The 18,133-nt window shown below is 33.4% G+C and overlaps 1 protein-coding gene across 1 annotated transcript in view; it reads right to left on the bottom strand.

The window, feature by feature from the left end:
• The window catches only part of LOC118198753 (synaptogenesis protein syg-2-like), a 191,774-nt gene that overhangs the window by 13,795 nt on the left and 159,846 nt on the right, over positions 1–18,133 (bottom strand). The window contains exons 4-6 of the mRNA XM_035370512.2: positions 8,192–8,325; positions 5,389–5,605; positions 2,893–3,026 (exon numbers count right to left, since the gene is read on the bottom strand). Coding sequence (XP_035226403.1) covers positions 2,893–3,026; positions 5,389–5,605; positions 8,192–8,325 — 485 coding nt within the window. The remainder of the gene's footprint in view (positions 1–2,892; positions 3,027–5,388; positions 5,606–8,191; positions 8,326–18,133) is intronic.

The raw sequence follows: 18,133 nt of genomic DNA, 5'->3' as shown, positions 1-18,133 counted from the left end.
GTAAAAGTTTTCGTGAAGGGCACTAAACGATATTGGATCTACCAAGACCACTCTATGCAAACATCGTCATCACCAACGACTCCACTACCGCCGTTTATGGAATTATCAGAGCTAATCGAAGAGCTCGGACCTGTGATATCGGTGGCGAACTCAACCTGAGTAAAGGAACGGTTCACACCATCATCCAGCAATAGCTGCTGTACAGTAAAGAGTGTGCGGAATGGGTAACAATACGCCTTCCTTTGATCATATAAGAAACAACGAATGGGCTTCAGTCTCCACTTAATCCGTTATAAGGAGGATCCCGCATTTCTGGAATGCATCGTTGCGGATGTCGAGTCATTGTGTCGCTACTACACTCCCGAATCCAAGAAAACGAGCATGCTATGGTGACACACAACATTACCTCCTATAAGGAAATCGAAAGCGATGACCACTGCTCGGAAAGTGATGCTTTCGTTTTTCTTCGATCACCGTGAACCACTATTGATTGATTTCCTGTTCCAAGGGAGCATTATCAATTCAACACAGTACTGCAGTATTTTGACGAAACTACGGAGAACAATCAAAAGCACACGGTCAGGCCTTCTAACACTACAGGTGATCCTTCTCCATGACATTGCCCACCCACATCCACATGTCTCCCGCGAAACTTAGACGACCTTAAACAAATTTTGTAGGGAAGTCCTGGAACACCCTTCGTACAGAGCGGATTTGTCACCCTGTGACTTTCATATTTTTGGGACACTTAAGAGAGCATTACAGGGGAAACACTGGAAACATTTCCATTCGGATGATGAAGTGAAGGAAGTTGTGCAGGACTTCCTCAATTAACCACGATTTCTTAACAAAGACTGCTGCCGAAAGAATCGGACATCTGTTACAACGTCCATGGTGATTTCCTTGATTTCCAATAAAGGTATTCCTTTTATTCAACTTGTGCACTTTTTGTTTGGGTAGCCATTATATAAGCACACGAAATTCAATGCAACTTGTTCCTAGTGTAATATTACAATACCTATTGGCTCTGAATTTAAAAAATACAGATGAGAAATATTTCTTTCAATTGTATTGAAAATTGTATAGCTTCTTTAATTTTTGTTGTAAAAACGTAACACTGTTTTTACTTCCTTGTACGAAGTAAAGAAAGTATTGCAATTGAGAAAAATTTCGAGCATCATATTTTAGCGAAAATATCCATTTTAATCACTCTCGAATCCATTTGAACTATATTTTTGTGTAACATGTATACCTGTTGACTCTTTCGTTCCAAAAGGGTTGTAAAATTGATTTAAAATGGAATCATAAGGGACTTTTTAATGACGTCTGCACATACGTACGTGCCTATGTATGTATCTCGCATAACTGAAAAATCGATTAGCTGTAGATCGATTATCGATTAGCTCTTCAACTTAGTTTTAAGAGGGAGAGCTCTGCATCGCCACAGGTAAGTTTTTTCTGTTTCTTTTGTTACAATTTTTTCTTGGTCTTAGCAAGACCCACTGTGTTCGTTTTCATCTTAATTTTCACTTAAATTTAATTACAGGTTTCTAAAATCTATAAAAGAATAAATCTTTAAGCTTGCAGGCCCAGCCCGTATGTTTTTGTATATTTAGGACTAATAGCAGACAGCTATTTATTTTTATTTTTATTTTTATTTTTGTCTTGATTTTAGATGTAATCGGAATTGTTTTTACATATTTTCACACCTTAATGTGTCATTTTGTGCGGACGCGTCGGGAAATTGGAACAGAGAATTGAGACTAATAAATTTTTCCAAGACACTTTGTGTAAATTAAAAATTTTGTAGCGAAAAAGTTTCAGTTGTCTGTTTCGGCGAAACTCGTAATGGAGTTAGCTTGATTCGACGTTCAAATCAGATATTTCCCTTGAAAAGCCAGTTTGGAAGCCGAGTTCAGCTAATTTACCATTTTTCGCTTTCTATTTTTATCTGATTTTGTTTGTTTTATGTTTTACTTGTTACTTGGTTTGAATTTCATATGTATTAATTTTTCAAATGGCACATTCATAGGTATTTTACTGTATTTTTTGCCATTACTAGTTTCCAACACTGAGTATTTTACTATGTTTTTTTCCTTTCTCGTGTAGCATATTTCTCACCCTTCAATGACATTGTTTTTGAAAAACGTGTTGAACTTTTTGGAGCCACAGCTCCTGGTAACTTTTAGGCGAGCTTACTACTATTTCTATATATATATACATACACCGACCCTTTACCCGGCTCGGTGAGCTCTATTTGTTTTCTTATAGGCTGGTAAATTGTGCCTTTTTTGTTTAAAAAGTGATTGAATTATGTTGTTGTTACGTTCAATTAAGGTTTTCATGCATTTAGTTAATCTGCATGCAGCAGTTCTAGAATTATCCCCAATTTAAAAATGTAAGTTGCGCTAGGCCTAACGTGGCGGCTATTTGTTTACATTTGAAACTCGTAGTAAAATAGTGAATTAAGACAGTTTCTGCACCAACTTCAGTGCCTTTTTACTCTTTGCGGCCAAAAGTTAACATAAAAAATTTGTGCTCCGAAGATTTTGTCTTTCTGCCAGTTGGCCGAATTTTTGCATAGGGATTCTAATTTTGTTTTTAAATATTTTTAAATGTATTCGAGGTTTTAGGTTTTGCTGTATCTTAAAGTTTTTAATGAAGATGTTTTGAGATTTTATGTATTTTTCCCTTGCCACGAAGTGAGGACTGAATTGATTGAGTTAGAAATATATGTCTAATTAAATAAGTTTAAATGTAGTGCAGCAAAAAATGGGTACAATTAAGTATGCCCTAGAAGGAAGTCATGTGGTACAAGGAAGTCATAACAGATTTCTTTTTCTTGCTTATAAAAAGCAGGATATTGAGGAAATGAATCATCTGACTACTCACTTCTTTGTCATTAATATACCAGTGTAACTCTGCAGGAGGTGTAGATTTGGCCACCGTACAATTGATATCCACTGTATCTCCCACTTTGTAAGCACGTTTACCTCCTGTGATGCTTGGACCGTCCTTCTGCTGATCTAGTAATAAACAGAATATAAACATTTTGGGACAGCAATGTTAAAATTGTTCAGGAAATACAATCATTTCATAGCTAATTCATCAGAAAAAGATAAAAATAGTATATCAGGTAAGGTGAAAATAGAAATTGAACATAAATCTCGCTCTCCCATATTTTTTTCTAACGTAAAATGTGCATTATTCTATAACTCTGGCATGTATCTTGTCCAGTGTTTAATTTGCACCTATATAAATAATGAAGGATACTATTTTGCATTTCTGTCACATCTAAGTGCTTTGTAAGTCAAAGAACATGCTATCCAACTAATCTAAAAATAACAATGAACCTTCATTATTGGGTAAGATTTATTAAAATTTCCTTTCCTCGAACAAAGTTGAAGTGGAAGACCTTCTGCTGTATGAAGATTATTTTCAATAAATATGTCGAAAATTGTCTTGGAGATTTGGCAGTACATTTGAAAAACTATGAAGGGGGAAGGGAGCTACGAAATACTGGCGAATCCCTGCGAAGTAGAATCGATATGCGATAAATAAATAAAATGACTATTCCATTATTGAGTACTTTAGCACTTTAAAACAACTGTAGTAGAAAGTGAACTTCTGTTGAACTTAAGATTGCGCTAAAAGGAATTTCTCAATTTCATATGATAATTCATTCGTAAAAAATACGATATGCTTAGGTCTAGTTAAAAAGGCGAGTTTCTTAGAAAAGGGCCACAATTCTTAAAAGATATTTTACTAGGCTATATTTTGCTAGGACATATGTGGCATACACAACAATCATTAATAACTGACGAATTTATTCTAACTAAAAATGAAACAAGATGCTCTTAAATAAAATTACAAAGTTTAACAACCAAAAGTTTTCATTGCGAATCAAAGTAAAAAGCTTCTAGGTTTTGAATGTTGGACTAAAATGTTGCTTAAACGGCAGTTCTCTCGCCTCCGTATTTAGAAGGAAACGATAATTTTACTCAGAAAGCCTTGTAAAAAATAGGATATCCCTTTAATGTAAAGATAAGAAATGCTGCGGTTTTTAGCATCTCGTTTCGAAAAAAAAATTAAAAGATGTTTGCAGTTCAACAAAATTCAGATCTGGCTTAATGTTAATTTACAGGGAAAAAAAAAAAAAAAAAAAAAAAAAAAAAAAAAAAAAGAAGGCATTTCAAAGACACGTTCTTTTTTTCCAAGACCAAACGAATTCAAACATATTCATGGTCTTTTAAGTAATTTCATGCAAGCAAGGTTTGTCAGATAATCAGGTAGTCGAATTACAAATTTTCCACACAGAAATTATCATTTTCCACCCAGTTTTTTCCAATATAAGTTTAAAGTTTTTCGAAATGTAGATTTCAAATTAAAGTGCTACTTTTTCATATTTATTTAAGATTTCTGTAGTAGTTAAAGTCCGAGGTATCATTTTCTAAACTAATATTTGAAAAGAGAAATTCAGATAAATTGAGTGAACTGAACGAACCACATCGTGAATGTAAAATATTTTGTAGTTTATTTAGGGTAATTAGAGCTCCTGTTCGCTATTACGAAAATCTCAGATTTACTGACGAAAGTTAACACAACCGCCAATAGATGGCGGCAGTTACCGCAAGTATTCTTTGAAACGAAGTGATGTCTGAATCATACTTTGTTATAATAGTACAATTTCTTACCAGGTTTACTGCGAATTTTATCTGTTTACTTCGCTTTCATGACTTAGATTTAAATAATATTCATAATGCATCTGGATATTCAGCAATACTGCCAGGTTTATGAAAGACTTTGATGTAAAAAAACTTAAGTTTTTGAGTTCGTTAGTTTTATTCACTTAAACAGGGGAAAGAAAACTTACGATTAGGCACAGCAACAAGCTTGTGTTTCGCGTAAATTCTAGCCAAAACTCTATCAATTTCGAGGGCGACCAGACACAGGTTCCTCTTCATCGGGAGCAGAAAATTCTACAGAATTTCTTTCTGCACCTGTCCGTCTTCAAAATCGATAAAGTCTTGGTTAAAATCTACGCCAAAACTGTTAAAAATCTACGTCAGAGTCGTAGCTAGGGTTTTCAGCGTCCAGGGACAACTGAAGATCTCGCGCCTCCTACTGGTTGCCAAGGGTGGAAAACATTTAATTCTAAAATGTTGTAACATCAGTTTGGCGCCCCTTGGATTCCGCGTCCGGGGACAGATGCCCCCCTTGCCCCCCTCTAGCTACGCCCCTGATCTACGCCAAACCTGGTTAAAATCTACGCCATACACAAGGTCTTTGTTTTGTTTAATTGTATATGATACTCTAGAGTTATTAACACATTTTACACGGATATTATGGATTATTTAAGAAAATATCATATAGAGTGACTCAACTGACCGTAAGCTCCCGTGGCAGTAGTGGCACTGTTGTTCGTAATAATGATCTCTTCACTTCTCAAGGTGTGAGCCTGCGATATAATCGCTTCGCACTGCACCTTCATCTTGCCTTCCCAGAAGTGTCCAGGTCTGGCGACGAATTTCAGGATGAGTTTTGAGGTGAAGAGACCATCTGGAGATTCCTGGGGTTCGAGTCTGATTATTTGGTCCATACTTGCCTATGAAAAGACAGATATTACGAGCATTGCATTGGATTTAAATAATAATTCCGCATCGAATGATTAAATTGTTATATAATATCGCTTGAAGGAAAATGATATAAATATAAAGAAATTTTATATGGAATACAATATAAGAATTCATAAATTATTTACAGAGAATAAAATTATTAAAATAATAAAAATCTGAAAGTTTTCAGATTTTTTATTACGATCAAGAGGACTTTTTTTAGTGTTTTGCGTGTTACCTTTACTTATTAAATATCATGTATTAATCATAATCGCATTTGAACCATAAATTCAATTCAACAGCAATATCACAAAATATTTAAAAGAGCATATCAGATACACAGTCTGGCGGGCTGGAGATGTTGTTTTCTTTCTTTTTTCCGTATAGTGTTGCCATTGCTCGCTTTGAAATCGTTGAGTTTGTTAATCAAAAATTCGTTAAAATGTTACAAAATATGCAGTCGATAATAAAACAAATTCCAAATTAGGGCTTCTAGATGCCCATATTGTATGGAAGATTACGTTATTCAAAATTTGATGGCTCTAGGTACCGTTGTTTTATCACAATGTGAGAAACATATATACACTCATGCAGATTGTTCATTATTTAATTTCTTTAAATGTAATACAGGGCGATAATATTTGGTGGCAACAATTTGAAAAGTGAAACAACGCTTATCGTGAATCAACGCAAAACGCTAAAACGAAACGAATAGTCCTTCTGGACAAATTGCCCATTTGGACTAATAATAAGTTGCTGTAATTTTATATTAGAAATTTAAATGTCAGTATTCAGTTTGTGGGGAATTATTAGTTGAATTTGACTAATCGTTTAATTTTAACTAAAGCAGCTTTCCTTTCGTTCTCGTTTTCACCCACGTTTTCAATCCAGAATGTTAATCAGGTAGCGCCCGTGTATTGAAATTAAGGGAGAAGTGCTATTTAAGCGAAGGTTTTGGAAGGTGATTTTAGTGCGTGTTATGCCTGTTTGAAGGACACGTTGTTACTTTGAATTACTGGCAATTTGATTTTGTGGTGTTGAGTGCTTCTCGCCATTAAGCTTGTTTCCACCGGCTTCTACGAGTCAGAGCCTTCCTGCACGTTTAAATTATCCTGTGAGCCATTAGGCTAGTTTAATTACATTTAATTTTAAGCTCAACATTACTTGTTTGAGTTAAGCCAGATTTGTTGGCTTATGTAAGCCCAAGTGGGGTCGTCTGCTCAACTTTACGTGATTGAATAAAGGGTTGTTTACACTTTTCTTCTGACTTTGTATGGTGATTTCGAGACTCAGGGATAATTCCTCATACAATCTTTTGAAAGTTCGTTAGTTCTGCTACCAAAACGAATGGAACTCTATAAGTTATTTCAAAGAAATCAAATTGTATATTAATGTTCGCAAAAGCAAAGCGTGATCTGAAAATTTTAGTGGAAGAATTGGGAGGATTTACTGATAGTCGTAAAATGGATGAGTTGAAGAGAATAATTTGAAGAGCAAAGCATACGATGAGAATTGTGTTGACGAGTTATTGAAGACTACTATGGAAGAAAGAAAAAAAAAGGATGTACGTTAATTATGATAAATATGACATGTATTAAGCATTTTCTCTTTTCCCTATGCTGTTATTGCAATTACTCTCTGAAGTAATTTGATTAAAAACATAGAACGCTTTGTGCATTTACAAAGGTATATTATATGTAACTGTTCTTAGTCTACGGTACTGCATATACTGCTATTATTCTATTATATACGATTGTTGAATTTGCTGCTGTTATCTTATTATTATTATTGCATTGAAAAATATTCATTAATATTGCAACTAATTGTTATTTATGACATTTATATTTATTATCATTATTGTACGTTTATTGTATGTTTAGTAAATATCAATTAGTGCTATTATTAATTGTGTACTTACTGTTATCGTATCTTTATTACTTTTATTTTGCATTGCTGCTATATAGTACGTTGATTATTAAACTTATTGTTACTACCATTTTATGGTAAATGTATTCTAAAATTATTACAATAGTTATAGAACAATAAGCAGTAGTTATGAGCGATGAAGATCATAGACTGGTAGAGTAATGAGAATCTAGGAGGTGAGAGTTTAGCAGTAAACGTAGATGAGTTAGAAAATACAGTACGTCAGGCAGCGTAGCCGAAGTTCAAATGAATGAATGTTATCTTTTGTATCATATACTGACCGGGAGGGGGAAAAACAAATTTAATTTAAATTTCTTATGAAAAACTCTTTTACTCTGTTTACATTCTTTTATTAAGCTGTCATTACATTTTTCTTACCTTAGTTATTAAATTTTAATCTTGGTCTAACTTTAATAGATTTCCGTATTTAAATACTCATAATTGCTTTGTCTTAAATCTTAAATTAAAACTAGAAAAACGTATCATGCATTAAATGCCTTTCTAACACTCTCAAGTAATTTATCTTCATAGCAGATTTCCGGTTATCAAGCATAAATATATAAACAGTACATTTCGAATTAATAGTTGCAGTTAAAAGGAGTGTATAACAGTAAAATTTTGGAGTAATAAGGGTTGGTTGAGCATCTTACTTCCAGTCCGTTGATCCACCATTTAAGAAAGGCCGCCGGTCTGGAGGGCGCCGAAATGCACGTCACATTCACCAACTCCCCTGGTGCATAGTAATTCTTTGTGCCTTTTATAATGGGCCTCGTGCTGGGGTTCACTGGAAACAGCAACAAAGCGAAAATGAATATATATTAGAACAGTTACGAAAGAGAACGTTGAAATTAGGAGACGTTATTTAATGCTGCAGAGGAGCTCAGTTCCTTTGTTTAATCATTAACTGGGGCAAAAGGAATATCTTGAGTCACATTTCATAGAAGATGTAAGCCAGAGTTTCTCAAACATTTCGAGTCATTGCCCTCTTATCTGAGCAGTTGTTTTGTAATACCTAAGTAATTTAATACAATAGAGTTTTGATTATCCGTCAGCCCTAGAACCGTCATAGTGATACATAATAGAAACTTCTTCCATCACCGTCATCATATATGTGCAGTAGATAGCAATTTCTTTTTATAGCATAATACATTCTATAATATTAAGGAAGGCATGATTAGAATTGAAAATTGGTCTCAATATAGCTCACTGTGATGCTTAAAAGGAAAATGAAACAGTTAAAGCCACAATTAAAGAACATCAAATATCTTTTGCTTTCTTAGAGTGTTCTTATAGCTCTCTTTTTTTTTCAACTTAATATCAAGTAAAACATGCACTGTATTTTTACCGAACATATACATAGATATGCATATACAGGGTGGTCCTAAAATAACTTCTCCGATATATGAACTACTAGCAGCCTATCTGCGTAACCAATCAAAATGAAATTTCAGATAATAAATGTTTGAAAGTGTGTGCGTTCAAGATTTGATGACTTTAAACAATATTCTCACGGTTATGGATACAGTGGAAACATTTTAAAATTTATGAATAGCAACCATAATTTTTTTCCTGCACAAATTGATTAGCACATTTAAAAACCATATATCGCGTTAGAAGGATACAATGCATGAAAAATATTGGTGGCGCAAAACATTTGAAATGAAAAGCATTTTAAAGTATCACTAACAACACAAAGAGAAAATACGTGTTGAATTATGAAAATTCACTCAGATAGACAGTAGAACGCCATTCACAGACTACCATGTGCAAAGTATTGCTTATAGAAAACCTTTAACCCTTTGCGGCACAGTGTGTCCGGTCTGATCGCACCTAAAAATTTCCTTCTGTACGCACAGAAAAATTGAATGAAAAAGGATTTATAGGTTACTCTGAACCTTCTTTATTTATAATAGATGGCAGCTCAACACAAACCAGTCCATATATTTTACCAAGTTTAGTTTTATAAGACCCTCATTTTTTCAAAGAAATCTTCCAGATTTTTTTTAGGGTATGAAAGAAATTGTTGGAAAAGAAATTTCTATGATTTTTTGGCTGTATGCTAATTTCCTTATTCTACTTTAGTTTTAAATTTTTACCTTGAAATCTTACCTAAAATCAAACGGCGAACCCTAGGTGTGCCCAGACCGAGCTCACCGATAATCTAGGACAACTGAGAGTCTGTATTCTTTGTTTCTCCGCATCTCATCGGTCAGTTCATTGACAACAATGCTCTTTTCAGCACTCTTTTCGAAGCTCTATTCAATCAGTGGGCCCATTTTGGGCACACCCACAGAATTAAAACGATAAATGGTATCTTCACAAAATTTTACTTCTGTACTCCTCTAGGCCTAATTAGACTTCCTAGCTTTTTTTTTTTTAAATCAAAACTAAGAATTTAAAAGGTAGCGTGCCGGAAAGGGTTAATAAGCAATGCGAAAAAAGTGTTATTTCAGTCAGGTGTTCGAACGTGCTGACAAAGTAACAAACAGGCAAACAAAAAGGTAAATAAATAAACTTGGGTTATTTGAATGAGAAATATCCTACCGAAGCAATGCAAGTTTATCAGCGATATCTTAAGCTAAGACGAGGCCCATTTTTCGTACAAAATGTATGTGATATTTGAAGAAATTGGATGCACGTAGGATAGACTGCGATCCGGACTAGCATGTGCTCTTGTTGAAGTTGTTGCGGAAGTGCATAATACGATTAATGTAGGTCCATTACATACTGAAAGAAGTGTTGCCCGGTGTTTGGATGTACCAAAAACGACAGTCCCCAAGCTTGTGCGCTTTATTCTACCGATATTTTCCTTACTGATTCTAGTGCGTCCAGATGTTCCAATCTGGATACGAGCAACAGGTAAAAGTGAGTTTACGAATTTCTTTCTCATCAGATATAATGAAGAGAGAAGACGCCTGTTGCGGATATTATGGATGGATGAGGCACATTTTTTCTTAACTCGTAACGTAAAAACCAAGAAGTGGCTCTGGAGTGTGGCACCAGCGCCTTTACACGAAGTCACAAGCAGTCGCTTTCGTTCTAGGTTAATATTCTTCGAAGAGGTCACTTCCTCAGATATGAAAATGTGTCCATCACAAGTGCTTGCTGTACAACAATGTTGCAGAATTACGCCATTCCAGAAGTGAAGGAGCGAAATGTTAATGACATTGTATGGATAGACGTGGTTTTCCTCCACTCGTCGTCTCATGTGTTCGGCAAGTGCTGCAACAGCACTTTGGAGAGAAGAGTCATTTCCTGTAACTTTGCAAATTCGTGCCCACCGAGATTTTCCGACTTCATTCCAATGGATTTCTGCTTTTGGGATTATCTGTTATCTAAGGTGTGCATATCAAATCCAAGAGATTTGTCAGAATTGAAAGACGCCATAAAATTTGAAGCTTCTGATTCTTCCTGTGATGTTACGTTCGTCATTATTGTTAATAATCTCCTGTATGCAATGCGTTATCATCTGCGAAGTTAGCCACGTTGAAAACTTGTATTTCCTGTAAAAGGAAATACAAGTTTTCTTCCATTTCTTCTCTTGTGTTGTCACTGGCCCTTGACAATGCTATTCTTTTCAAATGTTTTAAACCCGAAGTTTCCGTTCCATGTTTATCGTTTCAACGCCTTTTATGGTTTCTCACTGTGCTGATAATTTTCGTCTTTGTATTGATATTAAAAACTTTCTAAAGTTTTCACTATAATCGTAACCATGAGAGCTGTATTGTTTTAAATTATCAAAATCTTGAGCGCATACTTACAAATAATATCTGAAGTTACATTTCGATTGGTTGAGCAGAGGGACCACTGAGGGTTCATATACCAGGGAAGTCTTTTATACCCTCTATATCCTGTATATATAAAGAAAGTACAGAGTAATAAAACAGTTCCATTACTTGATACAGGTACAGCGTAATTAAATTAACAATACGTAATTGAAATACATACAGAAACTAAATACAATATGCATTTAATGTTACGGCACGTTTAACAGAAATTGTTCTGCGATTTTTAAAGCAAAGTTTTAGTTTTCTGTTTAGTTTTTTTTAACAGTACGATATTGTATTCTTTAAAAACGTTTAGCTTTAGGCACCAGAAGAAAACTTTCGTATTTTATTTTATAATAAGGTCTATTTTAAATTAAGACGTTTTTCCTTGCTTATTTCCCCCCTTTTTTATAGTACTGTATCGTATTTCCTAAACAAGTGATGAAAAATGTTTTTCATACCTGAAGTCAAGCATCTTAAATTCTAAAACACATACTTTACAAAAGCGTTCTAAATAACACACAACTCGGATTTCAAAATAGAAACAAATATTAAGATAAAAGGTATATTGAATTTCAGACACTTGAGAGCTATCAGAAATATGTACATTTACAAGCGCTGAATAAGCAGCTGACATCCATATATCGTATTTTGTTATCATTAAAACTTTCAGAGTGATGATTTTAAAAGTAGATAATCGGTCGCTTATATTAAAAATTCTTGAACAATTTCAATTGGAACAGAGATAGTTATCTCACCAAGCCAACTTTCACTTTTTGGAGTGAGTGAGATTTTTGGCGCAAAACCAAAGATGATTATAATGAGCCAAACACGAGGTAGGATGATCTAATTTGATGAAATCAAAATTCATTAATAAATAAAAAAGCAGACAAATGTACCAAATCCAAAGGATGAAGTCATATAAAAAAACCAGGTAAAAGCACACATTAAAATACAATACACAATCTTCAGAACAGATTACATTAGGTAATAAAAGCCAGTCTTACGGTACTCAAAATATGCGGCTAGCCGAAAGTTGCCTCGGCTAGCCGAGGTTGGTAGTAGGGTAAGAGGGGTGAGAGACCCTCGGACTCGTCTTCCCGGGGGTGCTGTACTTCAAAATCGGGGGGGGGACTGTGCAAAGTCATACTGTCACGTGTATGTGCCCAAGGCTCTTGCCAACAACAGGCGCAATCTTGCCTCCTTGCCAAGATGAATTTCGTGGACTTGTTCTAATTTCAGGCAAGAGAAATTAGTTACAACAGCAGACATAATGAAGTTGTACATTTTTCAAGAGATACTATAGTTATAATTTAATCCTGTGATCAAGGGGTTATAAGAGAGATGAAAAAAGAATGCTGCTGTGAAATGACCATTACAGTTCTTTATAAAACAGATGATACAGATATAAGCATAAATGAATTAGCAAGGAAAACTAGTTTTCTTGATGCACTGCATTCGCTTAACATGCCTTAGAACAGGGTTTTAGAAACGGCAATAAAGAATTGCTCTAATGGTGCCAGTCTTTTTATAAAGGAAGAAATAGGAGAAGCTCAAGAACTTAAAGTCTCCAACTAGCACGATTTGTGAAGAATTTAACAAGTGTGTCGATATTAGTGAAAACACTCAAGTTCGAGCATCAATGGCAGAAGAGGATATCTACCGGTCGTTTCCTGAAACAAATCGAAGCACACCATGTGATAAACGTTTTGAAAAAATGATGATAAAATCAGCCAGTTTCATACAAGAACTGAGATAAGGGTTGCTAGACGACTATTAAGATTAGTGTTAGAGAATCAATCAAATAATTACAGAAACATTATTAATATGAATAGCTCATAAGTGAACTTTTGCGTAACAATTGCAGGCAATCAACTATTCATGATTTTTCCTTAATTAAAATGCTAAGAAAGTAAATATTTACACGTTTTAGTTATACTTGCAATAAATTAGTTAAATTCTGTTGATATTTTAAAGGATATGTTTCTCAACACTTAACAATGCTATAACTTGGTTAACGTTATTGAAATAGTCCTGCGCAAACACGATTACATTAAGCGGCACATACTATATTACATTTTCTTCAGTAACTGAAGCATGACTTAAAAGTAGGCAAAATATCAACCTTATGTTTGGAATAGATTTTAATCAAAACTCTGTCTATTTCGAGGGCGATCAGACATTCTTTTCATTTCATCAGACAGAGGTTCCTTTTCATTTCCTTTTTATTATGATTAGACATATGTAGGTTCCTTTTCATCGATTTAGGCACAGCTCCCTTTTCGAAAAAAGGTACCTATGCCTAAATCGCGCTCGAAATCAATAGAGTTTTGATTAAAATCTATGTCAAACATAAGGTTGCTGTTTCGCCTACTTTTAGGTTTTTCAATCGTATAGTTTTTCTTTTCTCTTAACTGAAGCATTTTTATTCGATGGTATTGCTCTGAAGAAACCATGTAACAAATTATATTTTATACTACCCAAACGTTTTCACTACAGAAGTAAAATTGTTTTCATGAAATGTTTTATCTTATTTTAAGAAATTTTACACATCACTATTTAAGGAAATAATTCCTTATAGTCACCTTATGGGTGTTTTCGTGGTTTTCCCCATGTGTAACGTGTACACGAGCCAGTTCCCCTTAGAAAGTCCTCCACGAAGGCATCCTTCCCCTTAGGCAGATAGCCCTAGTATGCTTTGCCATAATTAAATACACCACACCACCACACCACTTATAGTCACCTTTTACTTCCTCTAAAGCAGCGCTTCTCAGACTTTTTTTCAAGAGGGCACCCCTTTTGTAAATTAAAATAATCTGCAGAATATCTTATTAAAGTTCTCTAGAAAGCAATGTTTTAGCATATGTTACTACCAGTACACTTATATTTAAAAATATAATTAATTAAAGTTAATTTAGTTTTACAATTGTACTAATTCGAGTAATTTGCATTAAGAAATTAATAGAAGAACATTTGTATCTATTTTTAATAATTTAAGGCTCTTAGATTTTGGATAAAAGTTATTTAATTAACTGAAATAAATTCACATTAATGATATAGATAATCCTGTCGATTCTTGCGTAGCTATTATATGTTTGGACTGTGCTGTCAAGCAACAACATGACTATAGTACTTTAAATACCTGTTTTATTGCAGGATAACTAGTAAAAGATTTCATAATCCGTCATTGGGAGAAAAAGTGATTGACTATTTCTATTGCAAGTTTCAGTCTCTGAGATTTATAGCTATAGTATGCTATAAACAGTTAATTTGAATTTAAGTTTTGTCTTTTTTGGAAATCTAGATGGAGCACAAGGCTTCAAAGATCACTTATGATTTGCGGACCACAAACTGAAAAACAGTGCTCTAGAGAAATAAATATATTAATTAACATTTTGAGGGTCATCTGCGAGGTCAGCTCGCATTTCTCTTACTCATCATAGTGGGCGCAAACGAACACAGCGCGAATTTACGACCGACAGATCGCGCGTATTTGGGAAAAAAAGGCATTGCTTAATCTTGCAGCCGCCAAAAGGTTAACAATCAAGTATTTCATTTGCATTATTAAGATATATATTCACTTAGCTCTTTTATCTAATTATTAATCTGCTAAAATAAGAAATACTGAAATTATCCAACTGTATATATTTAATCTAAGATGCAACTATTTAGCATTTCTTTCTTAGTAATTAAAAACATGAAGTTGTCACTCTAAAGAAAGAAACAAGAACTAAAGTAAGCAACCTAAAATAAAAAAGAACTGCATTCAACAAAACTGCTTTGAAGTAATTTCGGACACTTTTTTAAAAACATTTCTGAAATAGTTAAAAATGTTTAGATGCCAGAAGCACGCTTCCTTCAAAAATTTTTCCTGTAGCGTCATAATAACAGTTTTCCCCTATCGACCATACAGCCATCAGCAAAAAGTTTAATATCTGGAAACTAAATAAGCAGTATCTTAAGAAAGAATATTAGTAGCATGGTTAAATATTTTCATCTTTTGAAAAACAGATTTTCTTCAAGGAAAATATTTCTAGGCTCATTATTTTAAACTTTTTTCACAAGCAAAGTATTTTAATTCTTTTAACGATGGATGTTTTTGTATAAATATTTTTAACATTCCAAATCAAATATTTTTTCTTAGAAGAATTTTTTTTTTATCTCTGGATCATTTGACAGCTGGAAAGTGCGTGGTTACATTTTTTTCCTTACCTTTCCCTAGAGTTACTTTTGTTCTTTTAATTATAAGTCTTCTTTTATTTATATAATAAGACATGAATTTGTTTGAATTTAAAAACCATACATTCAGTTGTAATACATGCCATCGTAAATTTACGAATTACACTTATTTCGTTTTTAATTTCAGATAAAATTTAAGTTCCTTTAAAAATATTTTATCAAACTAGTTACAACACATGTGATTGTGAAAATTGCTGAATGTTGAATATTTTCTTCTTGATTAAGTTTTCTGATCTGTAATAAATGTAAATGCCATAATAAGACATACTTTCAATAAATTTCATCATTTTCATAGTATCGATTTCGATAAAAGATAGGATAAAAGCATTTAAAAGATGAATATGTCTTTTTTTTAGTACGTAACAAAAAATATGCAATGCAAATACATTGATCTATAAGGAGTAAGACACTGCATGTGATCGTATCACTCTGTTCTAAGAGAGAATAATTTACTAGATCGGAAGTACGAAAACATTTGGACAGGGAGACATAGAACTAGGTAATTAATAAAATAGAATAAAATAGGTGTAGAAAATATTTATTATCTCCCATATTCAGAGAGGTATACTAAATTTAGAAAGAAATTTATTATTTAATTATAACTGAGCATCTTCTCTGAGTGTGTAAAAGGAACTGTCTCCCTTTCCCCCCAAAAAACATAATGAAATTTCAGTAAATGAAGATTTCAGTTTTATTAAAAAAATGAGGAAGCATTTCATCATTACAAAAGCGCCCATATATTTGTATGAAATGCATTTTCTATACTGCTAGGCACAAAAATTGAGATTCAAAAATGTTTGTGCGCTAAATACATAAGTAAAATTCTTTCGTATACTGGAAGAACTTGAAAATCAAGGGTGGGTATTATATGCTCGAGGGCGGTACGTTACATAAACATATACGACTATACTGGCAGTTTAAATTTTCTGTTAAGCCAGAAAAGCGAAAGGAATAATTTATTAATAACGTTTTTCTGTTAATTTAAATCATTTTCTGCTCAAGTCAGCTTAAAATGTTCCATTTAAAATAATTAATTTGATGTGAGTCTGGGTTAATTAATATATAATTTTTCGGATATGTAGTAGAGTATGTATTTCGACTTTGTTAAAAGAAGGAAAGTTCCAAAGTTCGAGAAGGAAAATTTTTAAAAGAATTTTGTGGGAAATATACTATGAAAAAATATTATAATTAACAGCATTTTGTATAATAAATGTACAAAGTTACAGTTTGAACCTTGTTTGGATATTTAATACTTTACCTAAAAGGTACTTACGTATTATCGCAACCAGGTTGGCGCGATTTGTAAGTTTGAGTAAAAAAGTATGAATAGAAAGAAAATGTACATTTATTAATTACAGATAATTTTTAATACAGTTTTTTATATTACTTTGTTTTAAAAAATAAAATAACAATTAAACCCTTCCGGTTTCGAATTTGAATAAGTTGCAGAATTATTTTTTCGGCGGAAATCTTTTGGCTATTGCTTTTAGCACTGATTGAAAACCGTCTTCGCCATTAACAGCTTGAGCTTGGCGCCATATAAATTTGATAAGGTACGAGTGAAGATGATGACGGGCTGTTCCTCTCTGTTTTTTGTTGCGCCATTTGGCTGAGCCCCACATGCGCTCTACATGTTGTGTGTGAACGCCCGTGTTGGGATCCACAAAGTTATATTTGTGATTAACAGTTCCATGCAGAAATCCAGCATTTTCGAAATCACTTGTATTCAAACTCATTGTATTTACGAAAAACTACGTATAACACGTAGGGTTGCCGTAAGTAGGGTCGCCAAATTTGGTGATTTATGCAAATTTTGGCCTGGTTGCGTTAATACGTAAGTACCAATTAAAATTGCAGTTATTTTGGCATTCTTCGTTAGTTATATTTAACTCGGTAGGTTTCTTTGAAAGAGTCTATCAAATATTAATAATGACATCATATTTTCATAAAAATCATTTTTTATGCGCTATTTCTCATTTCTTCAAAACCTGAATTAAAACTTTTTATTTTTAAATGCTACATACCATTGTAAAGCTAAATGATTAACTATTAGAATTTCAGATTTAATTATAATAAAGTTAGATGAATGAAAATAACCTCTTTTAAATGAAAATAACTCAAATAAGAGGCAGTTATTACAATAAGATATGATATTTGTTTAATTACTTTGAAAAACAATTTTATACTGGTTTTAGAACACTTTGAAACTTCTGTTTGTACTAGTGTTAGTAAGACGTGGAGTTCTCTGTCGAGAAAAAATTTTTACAGTATAATAAGAGCTTCCAGTCATCAGATTAGCTACGACATGAGCATTTCTGTATTAGCGAAATATTAAATTCCCACCCTCAGGTTGAACTGGACTAACAGAAGCCAAGTTGTTAAGACTGTTGAATACTGATAGTTCGACCTGGGCTCGAAATCACGTGAATGTAATGATATATAGGTGGTTGTAGCATGCAACTTGAATACGAGCAGATTTCTATTAGAAAGTCAGGCGGAGCGATTTTTGTGCTTAGCCATATTCAAATAACATAATTTAATCCAAGCTAGAACTTAACAAAACGACGCACGTACACAAGGAATTGC

The sequence above is a fragment of the Stegodyphus dumicola genome, chromosome 7 (genome assembly GCF_044657685.1).
Source record: "Stegodyphus dumicola isolate Sdum_Otavi_A_Nest chromosome 7, ASM4465768v1".
Classification (NCBI taxonomy): domain Eukaryota; kingdom Metazoa; phylum Arthropoda; class Arachnida; order Araneae; family Eresidae; genus Stegodyphus; species Stegodyphus dumicola.
The sequence above is the reverse complement of the archived record's forward strand: the minus strand, read 5'-3'. Positions and strand labels throughout refer to the sequence as shown.